Genomic DNA, 22109 nt, shown 5'->3' with positions numbered 1-22109 from the left:
TGTGTCTGTGTGTGTGTGTGTGTGTGTGTGTGTGTGTGTGTGTGTGTGTGTGTGTGTGTGTGTGTGTGTGTGTGTGTGTGTGTGTGTGTGTGTGTGTGTGTGTGTGTGTGTGCTGCGTCTCCTCCAGAGCTGCCATTCAGTCTCCGAGAAGCTTCTCCAGAATTAGCGCTGTGTATTTTCAGCCTGCATGGCTCATCTCTCACCAATGCCCCTGTTTGAATTCAGCCTCAGCTTCTCTTTACCTCCAAATCCACCTCCATCACTTCGATCTCATTCCCCAAACCTCATACAAACACATTCTCACAGCAAACTTTCAAACTATATACTCTTTTGCCTAATTGCTATACAAAGTTTGACGGAGCATTTATTTTGAAGGTTGATATTGATATTTATAATAAAGAACAAATAGCTCGTAGTCTTTTAAGAAAAGTAAGATAAAGCAGGGCGATGGAAATGAAAATCTTCTTTCAAGCTCAACATTAAAGTTGTCAGTATTTCAAGTATCTTAACAGTGCAATAGCTGTGCATGGCAACAGCCAGATAGCAAAGCTGAGGGAAATATTTTGGTCATGACAAATGAACTTGGTTATTATTATTATTATTGGTTATGGAATATTTATGCCTTAACCAAGCCTCCATTGGACTCATTTGTTTACTTCAGTAACATAGTGACATCATAACACTCACGCTTATATTGGCTAGTGCTAACCAATCAGAGCAGACTGGGCTCTGGTTTCAGACAGAGGGTGAAAAGAGGTGCTGCAGCACAGGCAGTATGAGAAAAATAAAGAACATTAAAGAATGGATATGCCATGGAAATGCATAATAGGGCCTCTTTAATATAAAGGTTGATGGTATGGCACTTGTGAGGTGTAGAATCGTCCAATATCAAATTAATTCATAATAATTGATAGTTGTAACTTGATTGATTGATAACTAGATTTTTCAACAATCAAAATCTCTTCCCCCTCCAAATAGTGTTTACCGCCCGGTGAATTTTTTTCTCCCATTGGACACCTTCTCACGTCTTCTATGCAACTGTGATGATGAGGCTGACCCCACAGGTGGTTTGCATAGTGGCATCTTGATTTACCTCACATATCCAGAAAGAGCTCAAAGTAGAATGAATGCAGCATGTCGTGAAGAACAGGTTGAGGGTGTTTCTGTCTCCGATCAAGAAGCCTCATGAATGTCTTTATGTAGACACTTTTCTAGCATGGATGGGTGGCTGAGGCTCAGGAGGTAGATGGTTGCTCTCCAACTGAAGGGTGGTGGTTTGATCCAAAGTCTGCAAGATGCTTAACCCCAAATTGCTTCCAATGTCACGGCCAACAAAGTGTGTGTGTGTGTGTGTGCGTGCGTGCGTGCGTGCGTGCGTGCGTGCGTGCGTGTGTGTGTGTGTGCATGCGTGCGTGCGTGTGTGTGTGTGTGTGTGTGTGTGTGTGTGTGTGTGTGTGTGTGTGTGTGTGTGTGTGTGTGTGTGTGTGTGTGTGTGTGTGTGTGTGGGGGTGTGTGTGTGTNACTCTATATTAGATTCTGTTGGTTTCTGTCAGAGTGTAAATAAACCAACCCACTGCTATAATCACACTCTTGACCTTGTTCTGACTTATGGTATTGAAAATTTCAATACCATAAGTCAGAACAAGGTCAAGAGTGTGATTATAGCAGTGGGTTGGTTTATTTACACTCTGACAGAAACCAACAGAATCTAATATAGAGTTAAATGCAACAGTATGGCTATTTTTATCATCGTCAACATGAATATGAATATACTTTATAGAGATGTGAAAAAACACCCCGCAGCCCCCTCCACTGGGGGCTCTCGGGCTTAACAGGTGGGCAGACACCACTGGGGCACAGAGACGTGCTGATGGAGCTCACCGCTGTCTTTGTTTTTATCTGCAGTTAAAGGTTTCAAGACAGGAGAAAGCATTAGTTCATTGCAACAGACTTTATTGATTCCAAGAGTTATGGGTTGGAAAACCTCAAGTAATTTGAGTTCCCTCTAGGACAATCTCACAATGTTTATATGCTGTAGGGTTGGTACTGTTCCTATAGTCTCCTGAAAAGACCTCAACCAAAATCAATGTATACATCTATTATCATTGTTCATGGAGTATGTGTTTTCAATACAAGGAACATAGTTTATTCCAGGCAGCTCTGAGATTGTTTTTTCGAGTCTCTGCAGAGCAAAGCTTCACAGAGGTCGCTTGTTAACACTACAATGCTAGTTTGAAAATCTCAGTGGAATAATCTCCAATGGTAATGGTAACATAATTATGAAAGAAGCATCAGACACTGATTCTGCAAAGAACAGATATAACAAGTCCTCGAATGAAATACTCCAAATGCATCATGATAACTACAGGGAAATTGGTTCGATCATATCAGTGTCTTTGTCTTCCACTGAGCCATGAAATAGATGCTCATGATTTCCCTTTAATCTGAAGGACAAAAGCCTCCCCCCCGGGTTGGCAGAAAATCTCATTATCAACCAGAGTCTGCTTTGCAACACCGACACGACAGCTGTTTCCCAGCCTCACATTGCTGCCTGATTATGTTATTGCTGCTTATGAGACTTCATTTTTATTCTCAGACAGTCATATCAAACTAATGTCACTCTGAGGACACACACAGACACTTTTCTGAGGTGGAAACATTGAGTTTTCACATTTCGACAATATATATCCCAATACAGACACATTTTGGGAGTTAGTATATTCAGAGCCTTGTCTGGATGGGGGATGGGGATTTGCATTTACCCAAGAACATGTGCTCCTAAGAACATTTCCGAGGTGGAGTGAAAGTGCTGTGTTGAATTTTCTTTGTAATGAGTGTTCAGAGAGCAATCACTGAAAGCTGAATGCAGTTGGTGACAGAGCTGTTAGCAGCAGCGTTGTCATCTTAGGGACGGGAAGTTCTGGCAATAAAGATACTTTTTGTGTCTTCTTTTTCTTACAAGGAGATGGTGCGCTAATTTGTGAGGACCAATCTGAGTTAAGACCCAAAGATTAAACTTTTGAAAAATCTTTAGGGTTTAGTTTCAAAGGAGTTGTTTGACACTTTGGATAAATGCTTACTTGTTTGATGAGAGTTAGAGGACAACATTGATACAGCGCTCATTTCAGTTTGTACATTTGAATCTACCACCAGGAAACAGTTTGATTGCATAAAGATTGGAATTTACTACACAATTGTTATTTCACTTCTGAAAAAAGTGTTTGGATGAAGATGATCGCTTTTTTCAACTACTCCTTTATGGTTCAAGTTAGAACATGCATTACTGTATGTAAATGAGGTTCCTAACAAGCACAGTGCAAACACTTGTGTTATAGTGTGTACTCTGTGTAAACCCAAATGCTGAATATGGACTCATTTATTAGCATCATGTTAGCATCTGAGTGCAATTCTGAATGAGAGGCTACAAAACAAATTAAACAGTAGAGGGAAAACCCACTCACCAATAATTGATGTGACTCATTCTGTTTTAGACAAGACAAAGAGCTACCTGTGAAGAGAAACACTCAGCGGTAATGATGACAAAGACATTGAGCTTTGTTTTGATTGGCCTAAGGAATCGTCATACATTACATTACATGTCACTTGTTGTTAGACGCTTTTATCCAAAGCAACTTACATACTTGATACTGTGGGCAATCCCCGCAGGAGCAATTTGGGGTGAAGCGCCTTGCAGGGACACAACGACATGCTGACTGCAGTGGGGTTCGAACCTGTGCTCCCCTGATCCCAACACCAACGCACAACCCACTGCACCACACGCCTCCCTGTCATAGTGACGAGGAAGGGAGGAACGGTAACAGGAAAGGCAACTTCCACCTGTCACAATGGTGGACAAGCGTCTGTATATAAAAAAATGGGAAAAGGTGCAAATAAGGAATAATTGCATCTATGACAACAGTAGCAATAAGGCACAGATCCAACATTTAGACAAAAATCAGGTTAACAGGATGGAGTATAAAAGTTAAAGGTAGGAATCTGCCAAGAGAGGTTGCGTAAGTACAATGTACGCAATCAGCCAAATCAAGGAGTTGATTATTGATTCTTGAAGTAAGAAGGTGAAGACGCACTCTGGTCTTAATCAGTGGAGCAAGTGAAGAGTTTCAGTTTGTGGGAATCAGCATCACAATCAACAATCAACCTGACATCAAACATCTGCTGAAAAAGACCCAGAAAACACGTAATTATTCAAGGATACTTAAAAAGAAAAATATTGAATGCCCTTGGTATTGAAATACTTTGATTGTTTTTTAAATATTACATCACTTCCACACTGATTAATGAGGCATCCCTTTTATTGTTTTAATTAAGCTACAGTAATTTTCTGTCCTCATCTGTCATGCAACAACACGATCCAAACACAGGTTCAAGTGTTCACTTCGCTGCATGCACTGTTTGATTAAGTAGCTAATTTCAGTGTTTATGTTTTTCTCAGAGATGCATGTCTGAATCAATCTGCTGTCTCTGGCACACAGCACAGGCGCCATGATGTTGGAAGTGTTGTTGGAGGAGGGGATGATGAGGAAGATTAAGATGTCCATCTGTTGCAGAGCAGTCAGCTCAGATTAGCGTGCTGATTTGGTATGATACTTGTGCGAAAATGATTGCAAATGGAGTTAAGGAAATGTAACCCATATAAAATAGCAGCACTCAGTGTGATAAATGTTAATCAGGCAACAGCAGAATTCAGCAGGGAGAAGCTGAGTAAATACAGCTGAGTCCGTGTGGTGTTTACTGACCGTTTAACCCTGACCAACTGAATACAAAACTGAATAACGCGAGTGACCGAGCAAATGAACCAATGAACGATTCACTGAATGAGTGAGTTAACCTGTTGACCCAGGAGGTGTATTGATTTTTAAAAGGACATTAAATAAAGTATTGATAACTTTGATTATCCTCAAAAGCAAAGTCAGATTCTAAATCTAAAAAACAGGAGATCACCAGCTAGAGGAATTCGACATTCACACAAAACTGTATGTACACATAGACAAAAGTATTGGGACACAGATTGAAGGATGAAGTAGGAAATTACGTAGTGGAGGAAGAGTGAGGGAGAAACAGCTGGAAGGACTAGATGAGGTCTTTCTGTTTAAAGGATATAACAACATTCTGGGAAATATGCTTATTCACTTCCTGGCAAAGAGTTCAGTGACAGCTTCGCCCAAAGACTCTTTCCAACAGTGACAAAATACACCATCCAGCATCTCTTAAACTCACTGATGTATCTCCTTTGGCCCGTCTTTCAGCCCGTTACTATGACAGGGCAGGAAGTGGAGCAGGACACTCACTTAGAATATTTAGTTACAAATATTTGACAATAAACTCACCTTTCAGACTAATGCAAAAATAAATCAAAAGAAAGTCAAATGAGCGGCTCACTCCTCTGGAAATGGAGCGCTTCAATGCCAAAAACACCCTGACCATGATCTACAAGTCGCTCACTAAGAGTATTCTCACATTTAACTACAGTAATATATTACTTTATGAGTAATATCTCATTGTTACGCCTTTGGGCAGGTCAATGCTATCTCAGCAATGCTTGAGGAATCTTCCCCACATATAGCTCAAACATCCACTTGGACTCAAGTTTAACCTGATTTAATTTAAGGTTCATGGGACAAGGTCACTGTGTCCGCACAAAACATGTTGTGGGCCATAACTTAAGCACTCTTATGCTAATTACAACAATTTCCCACAAATGTGTTTTAGGATGAAATGAAGAAGCAATTACATTGGTTAAGGCATACAGGCAGTTCATGTGTGTATTCATTTTTTAGTAATACTTATTATTGGATGAAAGTAATGTTTTGCTTAAATGTGCACGTTGTTTAAGAATTACCCTTAACTTTATCTGAAACTAATATGAAACTTGCAGATTCCTAATACCTGGATATCTTCCAAAGTTACAATCTGTTTCAGTATCACAATTCCCTGGACTTTCTTTCCTATTGTAACATATATGAATATTCACTAACCTGTATCTGACTTGAACTTCCAGTCTCATACACGTTTTTCTTAACTACTTGCAAATTCCCTTATCCATAGCTTTCATACTAATATCTGAGATAACTCCATCCCTCCTGTAGCGCTGAATTCAGATCTCAGATCTCCCAAACCGTCCATCTCATTTCTCATCCATTAATCTGGATCCTCAGTGCTCACCATATCTATTTCTCTGTGCTTTTATGATCCAAATACTTCTTCTCGCCTTCATTTCTAAGCTTTATCCTGACTTTTCTCACAATCTCACCAAAATAAATCACTCTATTCATGGCATCTTAACACTATCCCACTCATCCTTTCATTCGCTAGCCCCTAACTTTACTGTAGAAAAGTTTTACTTAAACAATGAAATTAGGAAATCTCGAGCGATTAGTATCACTATAAAAAGAAGTGGTACTATTCCAAGGTAGTGTCTTCATAAGTTTGGCTCCAAAGACAAATCTGCTCTTCTGCTAAAAAACAGTTTTAAGTCAAGATGTCCTGCAGGGCTGCTACTGTACAGACTGCTCCATCTTTGAAGACTCATCCAATGAAAAGGCTCCATTAATGCCTGTATGACAACCGCTAAACAAGCAGTTTTTGATCTGAATAGAAATGCACGTTTTGAAACAAATTAAAAGCAAGACAGTTTTGGGCACAAAGACCAAAGCAGCTGCATCAAAGAAGACCTGGTAATTCAAACCTTTAGGTATAGGAACAAGATTCAGTCCAAATTCAGCATTAATAAGCTCAAATGAAAGGATTTGCATGAAAGGTTTCCACGATCGGGGTAATAATATAATCTAACTGGATGGTTTTACCTCGAAGCAGCTGCCAGATGACCTAAATGTATTTTATCTAGGGTCGATACTTTTTCTCTCAGTTTAGAATGTGTGTGAAGTTTCCAGGTATGATCTTAAAATGGACTTACATGTACATCGCTGCAAATGTATGTTTTAATGTTTCTTTTTTCTCACCGTTCTATTAAATAAAATTGTGAAACAGGATTTATTAATGAGTCTCCTTTCAAACCTCTTTTGAATGCCTGTCTGTTACTAATCTTCACATTTTGAGTGGGTGATGATTGTCAATTATTGGCCGACTGCAAACGGAAACCAGATTGGTTCCGATAGTAAAACCTGCTGCATTCAGAATTTGTTATAGCGATAATGAAGCTCCTGTCAAAGCAGCCCTACGAGGCTCGACACGTTTACATTATACTCCTCTGTTAGAAGAGAAAGACCAAATAATAGTTAATTGTTCTCAAATTGCTGCAGCTAGCGGTAATACGATTCTGTTGTCTGTATTATTTATGAATTGCTGTTTTTTAAACAAAATGTGTGCTATTTATAATATATTTCTATTACATTTTCTCAAATCATTTAATTTAGAAGTTTTTGCTGTTTTCTACATACATGACAAATTTAATTTGACGTGGAAACTCTTTTTAATCACAGATTACAGATTGCAAATGGCTTTGCTCGAGGTTCTCAATGCACGGATATAAATCACAGTAAATGGTAAATAAGACAACAGACTAAAGTGTCTCTACCTGTCTATGCTTCATTAAGTTCCTATGGCACTTATGGTCCTCATTAGTAGCCTACTTGCTGAAACTACTTACAGTTGACAGATTCATGATGCCCAAAACAAATGCAAAACATGCCAGAGACTTTCCGAACAAACGTTTTAATGTAACGAGAACTGGCTTTAGCAGTTGACTCATTTCACTTCAGCCCTTTCCTCTGACTAGTTATTTTGCTTTTGAAGCTTTAATGTGATAAAAGCTATTCTGATATGTCAGTCTCTTTTTGAGATTTTATTTATCAGTAGTGATGGATTTATTTACATGTTTGTGGGAGGTTTTAAACATGTTGTTGTTGTTGTATATGCTTTAATAAATAGTTTTTCCCCTTGATGCAAACTATTCCCTTAGGAAAAGAAGGCTGAAGTTGGCCATCCTACATTTAAAAAAGCATCAGAAACTGATTTTAGTTTTTAAAGACCGAAGATGCAGGTGGTCTAGTGATAGATAGGATTCACAGGGAGTCCATTCAGGAGATGAGATCAGACTAATCCCAGCAAATATCTCACACACACACAACTCTCACACACAGGGACACCAGTTTCTCCTGCCTCTTATCAGCTCATCCTGTTAGTTTCCCCACATTAGAGCTAAAGCAGCGCTTTGCAGCACTTAACCTGCACGTGTCAAGCTGAATTAGGTTTAGTGGAAGAGAAGACAGAGTCCTCCTGCCCAGTACAGCAAATCTAAATAATGATGCTAAAAACCAGGAAGGCAAAGAATAATTTAAAGATGAAATCCCAATGTATGTTCTTCTATGCTAGTGGTGTGGCTATATAGCAGTTGTCATTCAATCAACCTCAGTTTAAGTGAAACCTTACATACATTCTAGTATTTAGAAAGTGACAATGTTTCAGTTGAACATTGTGTACTCTTAATAGTACAGTTGCAGTTAAATGGACATTTTACATGCACCATCTTTGTGTATGAGTGCACATGTGAAGGAAAACGTCCACAGTGACTGCATCAAAATACTCTAACAGGGCTGAACACAATCAGACAATCAAGTGCAAAACAGGCAGCCCTGTGTCATTAAGCTCTGTGTGTGTGTGTGTGTGTGCCTCATGGCTTTGTTTTTGACCTGCACAAGCTGTACGTAAAGGCCACGTCATGTACATGCTTTTGTGATGCTAATTGTGACATTAAACTATGTGGAAATTGTCAGAGACCTGCATAATGATTTGAAGACCTCACTGAGTGGGGTCAAGGTGTTCCTGCTGAAGTGCCTTCGAGCAACACACTCAACCTCAACCCAGCTGCAGGGCCACTGACATGTTTCTGACGTTGTGTTCTGCATTGGAGCCAAGAAGAAAACATTTCATTATGACCATTGCAAGATGACAATTGCAGATAGAGCCCCCTCTTCTGGAAATTATGGAATAATGCAGATAATTTGGCAAAAGTACATGGATCTTTAATCATTTTCATCTAATAGATGCTTCAGGGAGTTTTTCGTCAACGACAGCTGAGATTTTATAATGATAGATTTTTTTCCCTCAGGGGGAATACTCTAACAGGGCTGAAAAGCTAAATTTTGATTTTGATGAAACTTTGATGCAGTGATGAGATTATCTAGTAAGTCACTCGACAAAACCAGCGGTTAAAGGATCAATTAAACTTGTAAGTCACCACTGCCTCTAACTCAAAGAAAACCGGGGTGAAAAGCATTTATTGATAACAGATTTTAGACAATTCCACTTCTTTTTTGAGGCAAGGACGTTTCTCTGCTGGATTTCAACAGCATCTGATCGGATAAAAGAGTAACGTTTGAAACAGGCACTGCTGGATGAATGTAGATATCCGTGAATGGGACTTGGTTAGCGACATTCTTTTGGAAAATAAACCTCAAACATCACTAGGAGTAAAGTTTAAAATATATTATCCATCCTGTTCCACTTTGTTGTTCCATGTTTAGGCATACATGTGATTTTGTTAATCCTACCAGTGCTCATCTCATTCAAAACTACTCAAGAGAAAATCTTCAACAAAATTCCCATCCGGATCTGCCATTTAATATCAACAATAAAAACAGTCCAGAAACAATCCTGGGTTTTAGTAAAAGCAAGCATGTACAGTAGTAGAGCTGTAAGAGTACAATACAATCTGCAAATACGCATGACAAATATAACTGAATTAGTCCAGCGGCATAACAGACCAATTGTTCAAATTGTTCTAAAAGCACCAAAATTGGCACACATGTAGATTAATACATTCTGAACAATTTTGGATATGGAGGCATTCAAGATTCTCCCCGTAGCAGATTTGGCGGCCATTTTTTTAAATGGCCGCTATTTACCATTAGCGTCATTGAATATGTACCATAATTTGTCTTTTNAAATGGGAGAAACCTCAGGGAGAGCAACAGAGGAGGGATCCCTCTCCCAGGACAGACAGACGTGCAATAGATGCCGTGTGTATGCCTAGAGGTGATAAGTATTGTACAATTACACATACTTGTGTGCTTACCAAATATTGATGATAGCCATTTTGACAAAATGGCTACCATTTTACAAGAAAAATGCCACTATTCACTCTAGCAAAACAGATCCAGTGGAAGTGGCCAGACACATATGGAGAAGACCAACTGGTGGTGGTGTTCGGGGGGTTGCATATTGAGATGACGGCACTGAAGACCCTGGGTGACTGGTTGCAGGGAAGTGGGTGGACCCAAGCACTGGTACAAGCAGAGATCACAACTGCAGGAACAGCAGACTAATTTCTTCGAGCAGCTCACGTCACACGCACCAGAAGAGCACACCAAGTCACAGCGGCTGCCTTGTACATACTCCAACGNGTCGGGGTCAGACAACCACTCCCTCGTGCCGGAGACCCATGGTTACGGACCGGGGTCTGTACCTGGTGGGACTTCCCGTCTAGAGAAGTGTACGACGAGTCTCGTCGCATCAACCGCACCTACAAGACTTGTCTCCGAGAGAACGTTTATTGAAGAAAGAGTGGAACAATGCAGGAACGTAAACGAACACAGACAGTAATGTCCCTCATAATGTTTGGAGAGCTACTCGAACGTTGTATCCCAACCTTCTCCTCAAGAACTCTGCACTGACACAGACTGTCGACCCTCCGAGGACACAGAACCAACGAGGGACGAAGCGGGAAACGAACTGTGACAACCTTGAGACTCTCCGACGCGTTACCTTTCTCGACGAACACCAGCTTCTTCTTACCGAAAACCAAGAACTACGACCCCGGTAGGTCGTGGTATAAATAGTAACGTTGATCATGCAAACCGTGTCTCAGGAGCGACTGTTGGCGGAACCTTACTAGGTGAACTTAGCCAGTACAGAAGTTTGTATATAGCTGTTTGATAGACACGTCGTCCCTTCCACTTGACGGAGTCACAGTGTCAGAACGGAGCGTCGAAACTGGATCGGAAGGTGGTTACAGAAGTAGTTTGCGATCATCTTGTAGAGCCGGAAATGAGACCCGAGAGTCAGGACCATTGACCCGATCGTCCGCGAGGAAAGTCGGAACACGATAATTGAAAGAACGTGTTTCGTTGGGGCCTCGACAAGGATAAACAGCACATATCCGAAACGTTCTAGACGCTCAGACTTCTAGCCGCTACGGGAGAAGATCCACCCAAAGGAGCTATATGATCCTGGTCAAGTGGTCATGCCCTAAGAACTGTAGTGTGGAAGTACCAGTCAACACGAGCGAAGATGTCACCAGAAATGTGCTATCATTTCTCAGGTTGTTTGGTGAACCCTTACATGAACCCGGAGGTCTCGTGGTATAGTGGGTACGACTCGACCGGGCCTCAAGTAAAGAGGGTTGAAACGCGACGTGTGAAGGCATGCGCACACAGTGGACCTTCCAACGAATGAAGTCACATCCTCAGAGACACGGTCCTGAGAGGTGTCTTTTTCGTCCTCCGCAAGCGACCATCACCGAAGACTTCTTGTCACTAGACCACGGCGAACAGGACCCTGTCAGCACTGAGGATGGTTTGACGATCGACACGAACGGCTTACAGAGAAGGAGACGAGAAGCATCGGTAACCAAAACATAACCCGTATGTACAAAATACGGTGAACCGACCACCCGTTGGTAACAGCGGATTGTGGAAAGGAAGTAGATCAGAGGACGATTGACTTTGTCAAGAACCGGGTCAAAGAGTCAAGTAGTTTGAACTGGTTCAAACGTGGTAACAGCACATAGGTGAGGGTCCCAGAGCGCAAATCGTCAATGACCCGTCTCTTGACTGACGACAACAGAGGGAACTGTATGTTCTGTGTCGAAGGTCAAACAGAGTCCTGGTAGGAATGTTCCACACTCCAACTTCCTCATAAGGACTTCGCAGTTCTTTCTTGTCGATAGCTGGTCAACCTTGAAGAAACGGCTACCGACGTCAAGACCTGTTTTGCGCAGAGACTACAGTCCACCATCACGACGACAGACGACGGGACTTAGGTGGTGGTCAACTCTCGGTAGTTTCGGAGTCGGTCGTTTCATGCTGTTAGTTGTTGTGTGACATTGGTGATGGTTTCTTTAGTTTAGGCTACACAATTCTTATCCGAGTTCTAGCGGTTTTCATTGGTTTTATTCCTAAATCAGATGGCGTTATTTATTTAGCAATAATAGATATCACACACCACCAACCTCTATTGTAGAAGGCTCGCATAAACGATGATGGGCCCTACACACCACTCTGGACTACACTCCCTGAGGCATCCAAGACCTGCTATGAGCTGGTGTCTTGCGGATGCAAGAAAGGCTGCAGAAACCGCTGCAAGTGCAAGAAGGCTTCACTGCAATGCACTGGTCTGTGTTTCTGTGAAGGCGAATGCCAGTAGATTAGGACAGATAACTTGCTAGCTAACATTATGATCTGTAGACATTCATAATCCTGGTGACCAGATTTGAAAAGCTCAGATTCATAATTAACAGGATGGACGCTACTAGTTATAGTGTGGCAAAAGCTACGTTATTGTATCACATGTATGTACTGCAGGATTACACAATACTGAAAGTTATTGTATTGGCAACTGTTTATTGTGTCCTCTTCTTGAATCCACTTAGATTTGTTCATTTATATTAGATCTATCCATAAATGTATAACTGTAAGTACTGTGCCTAGAGACTGGGCTTTTGGTCGACTATATAACTACAATCTGACCATACTGTAAACTCCCCGTACTCTGTGTATTATTTTGACTACCATTCCATTGCAATTTTGCCAGCAATTTGAACTAAAAAAGCAACTTGAGCAATTAAAGTGTGTTCCTGAAATCAGGTACTGGTTATTAGAGGTATTATGTCATCGAATATTGAAATCTTCATCAAATTTCCACTTTTTCCACAAAATGGCGGCCAGTTTGGGGGCCATTTTTGAGAAGATTCATCTAAATATCTGTTAAACACTTATTGATGTTAATTCTGATGTAAAAAAAATGAATTTTGGCCCATCTAGCACCATACTAACGACACATAATGAAGTCTATGTAATGACGCTAATGGTAAATGGCGACCATTTTGAAAAATATCTTCCACAGGGCTAATCTGGAATGCCTCCATATCCAAAAATGTTCAGAATATATTAATCTACATGTGTGCCAATTTTGGTGCTTTTAGAACAATTTGAACAATTGGTTTCGTATTTTTTACTATGCCGCTGGAATAAATGTAATAAAAGAACAGAAGATTACATTTAAAATAACTGAGGTCCACTTGTTTCTCTGTTAAGAGGCCACTCACACAGACTTAACCTGTTAATGTGTCCATGTGAAGCAGGAGGCCTCAGCAATATAAAGTCAACATCAGCAGCTAGCAGTACAGCTCTTCTAACCAGCATGAGTAACTGTTTTTAACTACAACTGGTGGATTTAAAAAGTAAAACCGATGCTTTCAACAAAAAACTTTCAGGGAACAGGGAAAAGCTTGAGCAAAACTGTGATCACAGCAAAACGAAAAAGCAAGAAATAATGTTGTGGAAAAACTGGAATTTAATAAGAAATTATTACTAGTACGGTGTCAAAAACCTGAAAACAACCTTGCAAAATGATATCCCTGTATCAAGCCAACATGTGCTTTTAGCCTGTATGGAGCTCCACCCTTTGAGGCAACCAGGAAGAATACAGGATCATTACATTCAGTTGGTGTTATAGTCTTCAATGGATAGGCCTCTAACCGTGCAAATATCTGTAACGAAACCAACTTAAACCTTCAAGTTTTTAGTGAACGGTTGGTCCACTGAATCAAAACATCCTAACTTAATTCAACATGTTAAAAAAAAAACATAACTGTAAGTATGGTACTGCCATAAAGTCCAGCATGAAACAGTTAAACATTTCAGTCAGGTTAAAAGGGTCATCTGAGAGAAAAGGCCACTCCATTAGGGATGGAAGCCCCCGTTGGTCCGGGCTGGTCCAACGCCTCTGTCTTCAGTCAGTCCTCTGCTAGGTGCATTCGGTTGGAATCCACTGCCAAAGGAACTAGGAAAGGAAAATGTCAAACATAAAAACAACCTGATGGGCACAGGTCCAGCATGTCTGGTGGTCAGTAGGGGGCCACGTCAGTAGTTCTTTGCAAGTCAAAATCTGCTTAGCTACAGAATGTTTTTTAACTCTTTGAGTCCCAATGAGCAGCCGTCAGCTGTCAGTCAGGGCTCCCTGGAGTACAGAAGGTCGGTTGTGTTAGCGGTTATGTAACAGGCTGTCAAAGACAAACTTGGACAGACTGTCCCATGTGACCAGGCGAGCAGCCAGTGAGTGAAGGAGACTATCTATCACTCGATCAATCGTTAAGGCGACAGTCACACAGCTCCTTGTGGATTCTCTTGCGTATGCGCGGCATGTCCTCCTGACTGAAGAGCAGAGGCTGCCTCACCGAGAGACAGCGGCAGTACTGACAGAGCAAAACACAGAGAAAAGACCGATTTTAAAATAATGAAATGTAGATTGGCTAGACATGTTTATCTGCCTGCCTAGCTTTTGGTAATGAATGATACAATGAAAATGTAGTTAAACTATGCAATGTTTTTTTGGTCAAAATCTGACCCAAAGTGCAGTAAGGATGAAAAAGAGCTATCAATGCCATCAATGAAAAGAATAATAACAAGTGGCAATAACACACTCTACTAGTATCTCCCCCTCCCCTAAAGTGCTTAGTGAGGATTTCTACAATCCACAACAACCCATCTAGTTGTGAGAGCCAACCACAACACCAGATTGGCAAAAGTATGTGTTAAATTACCAACCTAATTCAACCGGATGTGCAAGCTGCCGACTTTGTGCTTTGTAGGAGCACAATTGTCAGGTGAAGAGAAAATGACCGTGGCACACAGTGGCCGGCACTGCGTGTGTTTTTTGTGAGAGAGAGACAGGCTTTATGTTGTTTATATATTTTTTTCAAATATCATATTTATGTCAGGCTATTCCACTAATTGCCTCCAGGCTGGTTGTGGCCCGCTGTCGGCCAATTGAATAGGCCCGACGTAAACAATGACAGAAGCTTCCCTACAGTGTCTTTCCCCTCTCAGAGACTCAGCACAGCTCGGTTTATATTTCCAGGAAGAAAAGCAGAAAAGCAGAAAATAGAGAAAACAGGGACATAACATGATGAAAAGAGATCAAATAAATCGGTGATGGACCGAAGGACAGTTGAATAGCGGGAATGAATAACGTCTAACCTCGAGGACGAAGACTCCACAGTCGCTGTCGTTTCTCTGCTGAGGAATGCCCTGAGGAGGCAAAATGTCACAGTCAAACAGGAGCAAACATGTCAGAGTTACATCTTCTTCTAGAATGAAATGCTGATGGATCTATATGTACTAATCTACTGTGCATGCATACAATAATTACATCAAGGTATCTAAAAGTGATGTTCAGGGTTAGAGTCGGTCAACAACATTACTGACAAAAACATTGTGTTTGTTCAATAAATGGCTTAATAAAAGAATAAACCCAGCAGATGTGAATATAATTATTATATGCTGGAATTATTTTTAGCAGAATGCTTTTGATACTTTAGTATAATTTGAATGGTATTGCTGACTTTGTGGTTCACCCTAATCATTTGACAAATACAGGTAGAGATGTTGTTGATACCATTGTTGTAGGAATCGGGTAGCAGGTGACATATGTTGTTTTTATGTAGCATTATTAATCTTAGAAATGTTATGAAGACGTGATATTGGATCGTTGCATAGACTTGTGTTTACTCCTACCGATCGTGCATTTAGGCTGTAATGGAGGCACTTTCCTCAAAAGGTATCGACACAACTCTATAAAGAAAGAGTCTTCCACCTTTTGCTTTGGACTAACATCAACTGTGGCAGGCAACATAAATGCTTCCAGGACACGAGGTGAGCACAGCGTGAGCAGAACAGTCAGGGTTCAAGGTCACCTTGATGATGGTAATCTTCCAGCCTTTCTGGAAAGCTGTCTGCTGCTTCTCTCTGGCTTCAGACTGAAGGTACTTCATTATGTTCTGATAGTGAAAAACACACACAGAGAACACAATTATGGATTGTCCCAGCAGCAAACATTTTCAACAAACAGCAATATCAATTCAGTTTCCATAATAAAGACGGTAATGTGCCAGCATTTTAAAGGGAGAGCAGATATAGCATCATCAACAAATCAACACTTCTCAGTCTTTCATGCAGATGGTGAAAAACGAGCTACACTTTAACCTGAAAATGATATGGCTTGGGGTCCGTAATTTGTCTTTCACAAATGAATCTACTAATTTACTATCAAAGTAAGTTCTGTTTTATGGCGAAAAACCTGGATTTTCAAAGAAACCACTCTGTCTATGTGCTCAAACTGAGAAAGCAACCATTAGTCGTGTAGAGTCTCTAGCTAAGTAATTATGGACCAATAATTTACGCGAGCAGAGAAAAACAGGATGTTGCAGTTAAAAGAGTTAAAAAATGGCCAAAAACAAACAACGATGAATTCCAACCCAAAAACATCCACAAACACAGAGGCTCTCACATCTGTGGTGTGTCTGAAGACGATGCCTTGGCTGTCGTAGTAGCTGATGGTTTTGGTTGCCATGGTGACCGTAATGAGAGACCAGTGGATTTCTAAATGGATGGGGAAGAGCAGCAGCCACTTGGAGAACAGGTCAACCTGCAATAATCCCACAAATTAACATAAATACAAATTAAAGCTCTTCAAATGCCAACACTTTAAAAAGTCAAACTACAGGACAAACAGTTCCTTCAGCATTTCTGTTGAGCACTAGTTTGCTGGCTGATTTCATTTATTCCAAGTTTAAAAGTAGGCACTACAAATAAGTCAGAAGTTAAAGTGTGAATTTCAGCTTTTGAAGCCAGTCTTAAAGCAACTGAAAAATGGCTAAACTGTTGAATCTTCATCCTTACTTTTTTAGTCCATCTCTTCACACCCTCGTAACCCTTGGCAACAAGCTGCTTGTGGAAAAAGCTGTTGAAAAAATGAACCTGAGATACAGACACAAAAATAAATTACTTTAAACACATTTCACAATTAAAAGAAGGACACATTGTGCTCATGTTCAGGCTCATACTTATTTTTGTACATTTATACATAAATATCTTTTTATATAAATGTTCTTTGTTTTGACACATCCTCACTTACCTTGTGTTGTGTTGCCTCCATGATGAGTTCTCCATACATGTTGATGATCTGAGCAAACAGCAAAACACACACAGTTTCAATGTAAGATCATATTAACATATTTTATACTTCTTGTTATCATTGCCAGATATGAGTTTTAGAGTGACCAATGTGTTCGAAGTTAGAAGAAGTGTGATGGAATAATTATTTGATGTCACTGTACAACGCTTCATCTGTGTTTACCTGGTCATTGAGCCAGTTTTGTTCCTCCAGTGTGCTGAGGTCCTCCAAGCCCAGGGTGTGTTTGTTATACGACAACATGAAGCCTGCGATAGGAGCAGAGGCCAGCCCCGCCCTGTACCGAGTCATCTCCCTTTTGATGTCCAGGCCGCTGAAACAAAAACAAGAAGATCAAATGAAGTAGAAATGTTATACAAATCTACGACCTTTTCATTAATACCCGCAAGGACATTTGAAAAGAGTGACATTTCATTAAAGGAAAGAGATCCCATGAGTATCATAACAATAACATTTCTTAAAAAAGGAAGGATTAAAGGTTTGAACAGAAACGAAGCTGCTAGTGTAATTTTAACAACCGTGCTTCCCAAGAGTTTTAACGATAGAATAATCTGAAAACCATATTGGCTAAATTTGGAAAAATTAGAACATAATAACATACCATGCCTAGATAATAAATGGTTCCATATGAACTGTAAATAACACAAAAGTAGAGTTGTGTTATATAAGCCCCACATAACCAGCAAACTCCTATTTACAAAGCTTCATTATCATTGTTTATGGCTTATATGTTTTACCTAATTCTTATCAACCTGTGACATGAATTACTAGTTTAATGTGTGATTGAGTGATTCAGATAAACCATCAAGCAGTGTGTGAGTTTGGGTGTGTGTGTCTTTGTAGACTAACCGGTTGCTGAGGTGAGTGTTGCCTTTCTTCTTCAGGTGTTCCAGGACATCATTCTCACTTAGAGGATTAAAACTTCCATACTTCATGTAAAAGCTCTCCAGAAACTCTGAAAGATTAGATAGATGATCTGCTAGCTTAACAACACCAACATGTTTTGTTTTCTCTGAGTTTAACACCCACATTTCTTTGGATTAGACTTGAGTAAACATACACAATGCTGGAATTTGCACATTGATTCCCAATGAAACAGTATTCCCTTGCAGTGTATGACGAACAAACATTTATGCTGTCATAGGAAAAAGAACACAAAACATTTTATTTCAAGGAAGAAATTATTATTTCTATTGTGTCTTTAAATTGTTAAAGAGAAACATTGGATACCCATTGATTCATAAAACATGCAGAGGACAACTGTTTTCATGAAAACTATTTGTGTAGGAAATTCAGTTCTTCTAGGAAAACGCCCCTTAAACATTCTTTGTGTATGTTTCAAGGATGAGGTCACATGTTTTTTATGATTATCATATGACAGGAAAAGTGCAATCCAAGACTTTGTGTTTTAAAAAAGATCAATGATCTACTACGCTTCAACACAATGAGAACAAATCTTACCGTGGATCATATCCGTAAGCTGCTCCAGGCTTTCTTTATTCTTCCTCTCTCCATCTATCACTTGTCCATTGGTTCCTTCTGAGGTTTCTTTGCCCCACACCTCCTCCTCCAGCCCCCCCCTGTCCCAGGTTTCAGAGTTACAGTACAGCCGGTGGTCTCTTAATGCCCAGCTGTGCTGCATGCTGCACACTGTGATTGGTCCCTGGAACGAAGGAGCAACCGGAGCTGGGTGAGAAGCATCCACCTCCATGAGTGTGGAGCAGTTGTTCACTGTTGGTGAAGCGTCTTTTCCATTGGACTGAGTTACTGGTACAGTTCTGTCAGGTGTCTTGTCCACCTGCATCTCAGAGTCCAGGTCCTTGGGAGACCCTGACATTGAACCTGGACTGGACAGCAGTGAGGTGGATACTAGTCCATTTTTCGTTACATTCGTCATCACGTTACCCTCTTTCGTCTCCTCCTCAGTGTCACTCAGGTTTACAGTGTCTCCATTTGCAATGGGAGGATTAACTGAGCTGGGGCAAGTTTGCTCTTCATGTACAATCTCTGAATCATTGTTTTGACCCTGCTTCTGCATTGAAACGACTGGAGATATTGCATGGCTTTTTGAATGAATGACAACACCACTTAAACCCGACAACTTTCTTTCACCATCTACTTTCATTTTTGATGCAGACGTAGCTATCGCCCTTCCCCTCGCCCCTCTCCCTCTGACTAATGGGAATCCCCTGCCTGCCATTCCTAGCATTGCAACATCCCTGCTACAACTGCCTACTTTCCCACCTAACCCTTCTATCAACACATCCCCCTTAATCTGCCTATTTTTTTTCTCTGGAGCAACATAGTGCTTTATTGGTTCCTCCTGCAGGGAGACTGTGACGGGTGGAGCACCAGGAGCTTCTGACTCAGTATCAGCAACGACTACAGTCCTTTGCACCTTCTCATATCGATCATGGTCACACTCTGCTTCCTTAACTGCCTCCTTGGCCAAATCAAAACACTTTATCCTTGTTAGCTGGCCATCCACTTTCCTTTTTGGGGTGTCCCCGAGGTCCCTACTAAGCCCCCTTCCTCTCCCTCTCCCCCTTCCTCTGCCCGAAGTATGGGCATTGTGTCCTGCACTGTTGGGGCCACAGCAGTCACAGGCTTTAGGGGTCCTCTTCCTGCCGGACGTACGGCCATTAACTGAGCCCTGAGAGGCGGTAGGTGTCTGTTGAGCGGACCAGGCTGACGCTGGGCTTGAAAAGGTAGTAAGTGCTTCTGCTTTGATTACAACATGGGGCTTGGTATCAGCAGAAATTGGAGTCGAGGGTTGTGTTGATTCTGAGTTTGAAGAAAGGTCTGTGTGGAGGGGTTTGGAAGGAGTCTGGGTTAGGTCTTGATGGGTAATATCTCCAGGTGGAGGCACCAGAGGTGGAGCTCCTTGCAGAGAAGGTGCTGAAGCAGGAACAGTTAAATGAGTGGATGATGTTGTCATTGGGGATGCAGAGCCGCTGTGAACCATGACGTCCTCCTTTGGCTCTTCAACCCCATCCCCAACTCAACCTCTCCGCACTCCTGTCCTCTCCTTTCCCAGTGGTCCTCTAAACTTTAGATGTTGTGGTTTGTTCCTTCCTTGATTTTTCTCCAGGTTGTTTTCCTTCAAGTACTTTTGGTGTGTAGGAATAAAGTTGCCCTCAAGCCTTTTCCACCATAGTGGTCATTGACTCGAACATGAAAGATATTAACCTGTTCCTCCGTGAGAGGTGGACTCTGTTTGGAATCCTAACACCATGGTCTTCTTATTAGAAAAGTAAGGAAACTGGGAGACAGAATAAGAGTGAAGAGACATTTTAGCAAGCTTCTCTGCGATGTTTTAAAGTGCAAAGCATGACTCATATAAAATCAAATGAATCTATTCAGTATATATAAGTCAGCAAAAAAAAAACAGACATTTATTCTGTGCCTATTTCAAAACTGAAGAAGCAATAGTTTTAACAAATGTCCTTATGGATATTAAAATAGATAACACATTTAAAATACACACATTTAATTCTTAGTAACAACCTTACATTACCCACATCTAACGTTGATGTTACTCTGTGCAACAGTAAGATTATCTTTAAATTACACGTGGATAACTGTTCAGAAACAGTATGTGATTATGTAGTTTTAGCTTGCAATTATTTCACTAACACACAACAAGTACTTAACTGAGACTGCAAGTCAAAAAAGCTTTACTTCTCAAAGAGGTGTTATTTCGTTTGGAAGCTAACCTCGTAGCTGCCGTTAGCAAAACAGCAGCCAAACGTATCTCAATTATTGAGCAGCAACATGAAGGTGTATGAAGATAAATTGACCATAAGCAGCCTTGTTAGGAGTTAGCATATTTGCAAGTGTCTGCTAAAACTACCACAACCAATTTAGTTAATAAGTATAAAAACAAACATTCCGTTAGCTCAGGCGGTTCAACACGGGGCTGCAGGGACACTCCAACACACCGTTTGAGAATCTAATGTACCATCCGATGATTAAACTAGCTCAAGTATTGGATTTCACAAATTATGCATAAATTAGTAATTCACTGGAAGCTAGCTAAATTAGCTAGGTTAGCTAGCTGCAGCCAAAACACAGGCGAAAACACAAAGCAGCGACTTCACACATTTCCTCCATTTTCGGTAGGAAGCTGGAGGCTTCTAAAGACACACATGATGACGCCGATCTATATTTAAAATGACAAGAAGCACAAGCCAAAAGCATGAAGAAAAGTGAAAAGAAAGACCATTATACTCTACCTTGTCTATGATATAAATTGAGTTGGTCTGACCACGATTTGAAGAAACAACAATTCAAGCAGTCGTCGCTTCTTGATTGCGTCACTGCGTTTGGATCATCTTCGGCTGCCTCCGTAACCCCTCCAATTGCTTAATCAATATTTCAATGTCATCTTCCTCTTCAACTGTCTATCCATAAAATGAGGTTTCTATATTGCACAAGAGACTATTTCTCCATTTATATTTACTTTTATTGGCATTAGCCCGCATGTAAATCACAGGATATATTTTACTCTTAATTTCAAGCTACTGTACATATGTATATATATTATACAAATATATTCTGTATATTTTATGTTTAGATACTCCTCTGAATATATGTATCTTTTTTTACTGAGAATATGTAGATACAGTTTTTAAATGTTTATCTTTATTTTATTTGTAATTTACATTGTACATTTGTAATCCTTGTAGATTGAATAATTTTCCTATAATAATATAATCTTTACTATAGAATAACTATTATGCATGATATATTACAAGTACTATTATGGTATATAATCCCTTTGATCATTATTATGATTTCTAACCACCAGACCACTGACACAGCACACACTGTATCTTGAAAACCTTTAATTACAAAATACAGGAAAACAATAAATAAAA

At 40.5% G+C, this 22109-nt stretch overlaps 1 protein-coding gene across 1 annotated transcript in view; it reads right to left on the bottom strand.

The window, feature by feature from the left end:
• LOC104948581 (uncharacterized) overlaps positions 1-21549 on the bottom strand; it is a 23160-nt gene extending 1611 nt beyond the window's left edge. Inside the window, exons 1-12 of the mRNA XM_010774785.1 lie at positions 21465-21549; positions 18691-20491; positions 18079-18184; positions 17395-17542; positions 17173-17220; positions 16938-17015; positions 16546-16683; positions 15953-16036; positions 15237-15287; positions 12235-14452; positions 10479-10482; positions 6941-6944 (exon numbers count right to left, since the gene is read on the bottom strand). Of these exons, the coding sequence (XP_010773087.1) occupies positions 14342-14452; positions 15237-15287; positions 15953-16036; positions 16546-16683; positions 16938-17015; positions 17173-17220; positions 17395-17542; positions 18079-18184; positions 18691-20194 (2268 nt within the window). The 5' untranslated portion in view covers positions 20195-20491; positions 21465-21549 and the 3' untranslated portion in view covers positions 6941-6944; positions 10479-10482; positions 12235-14341. The remainder of the gene's footprint in view (positions 1-6940; positions 6945-10478; positions 10483-12234; positions 14453-15236; positions 15288-15952; positions 16037-16545; positions 16684-16937; positions 17016-17172; positions 17221-17394; positions 17543-18078; positions 18185-18690; positions 20492-21464) is intronic.
• Between the last annotated feature and the right edge of the window lie 560 nt (positions 21550-22109).

The sequence above is a fragment of the Notothenia coriiceps genome, unplaced genomic scaffold (assembly GCF_000735185.1).
Source record: "Notothenia coriiceps isolate Sejong01 unplaced genomic scaffold, NC01 NC01_scaffold00000339, whole genome shotgun sequence".
In the NCBI taxonomy this organism is placed as follows: Eukaryota; Metazoa; Chordata; class Actinopteri; order Perciformes; family Nototheniidae; genus Notothenia; species Notothenia coriiceps.
The sequence above is the reverse complement of the archived record's forward strand: the minus strand, read 5'-3'. Positions and strand labels throughout refer to the sequence as shown.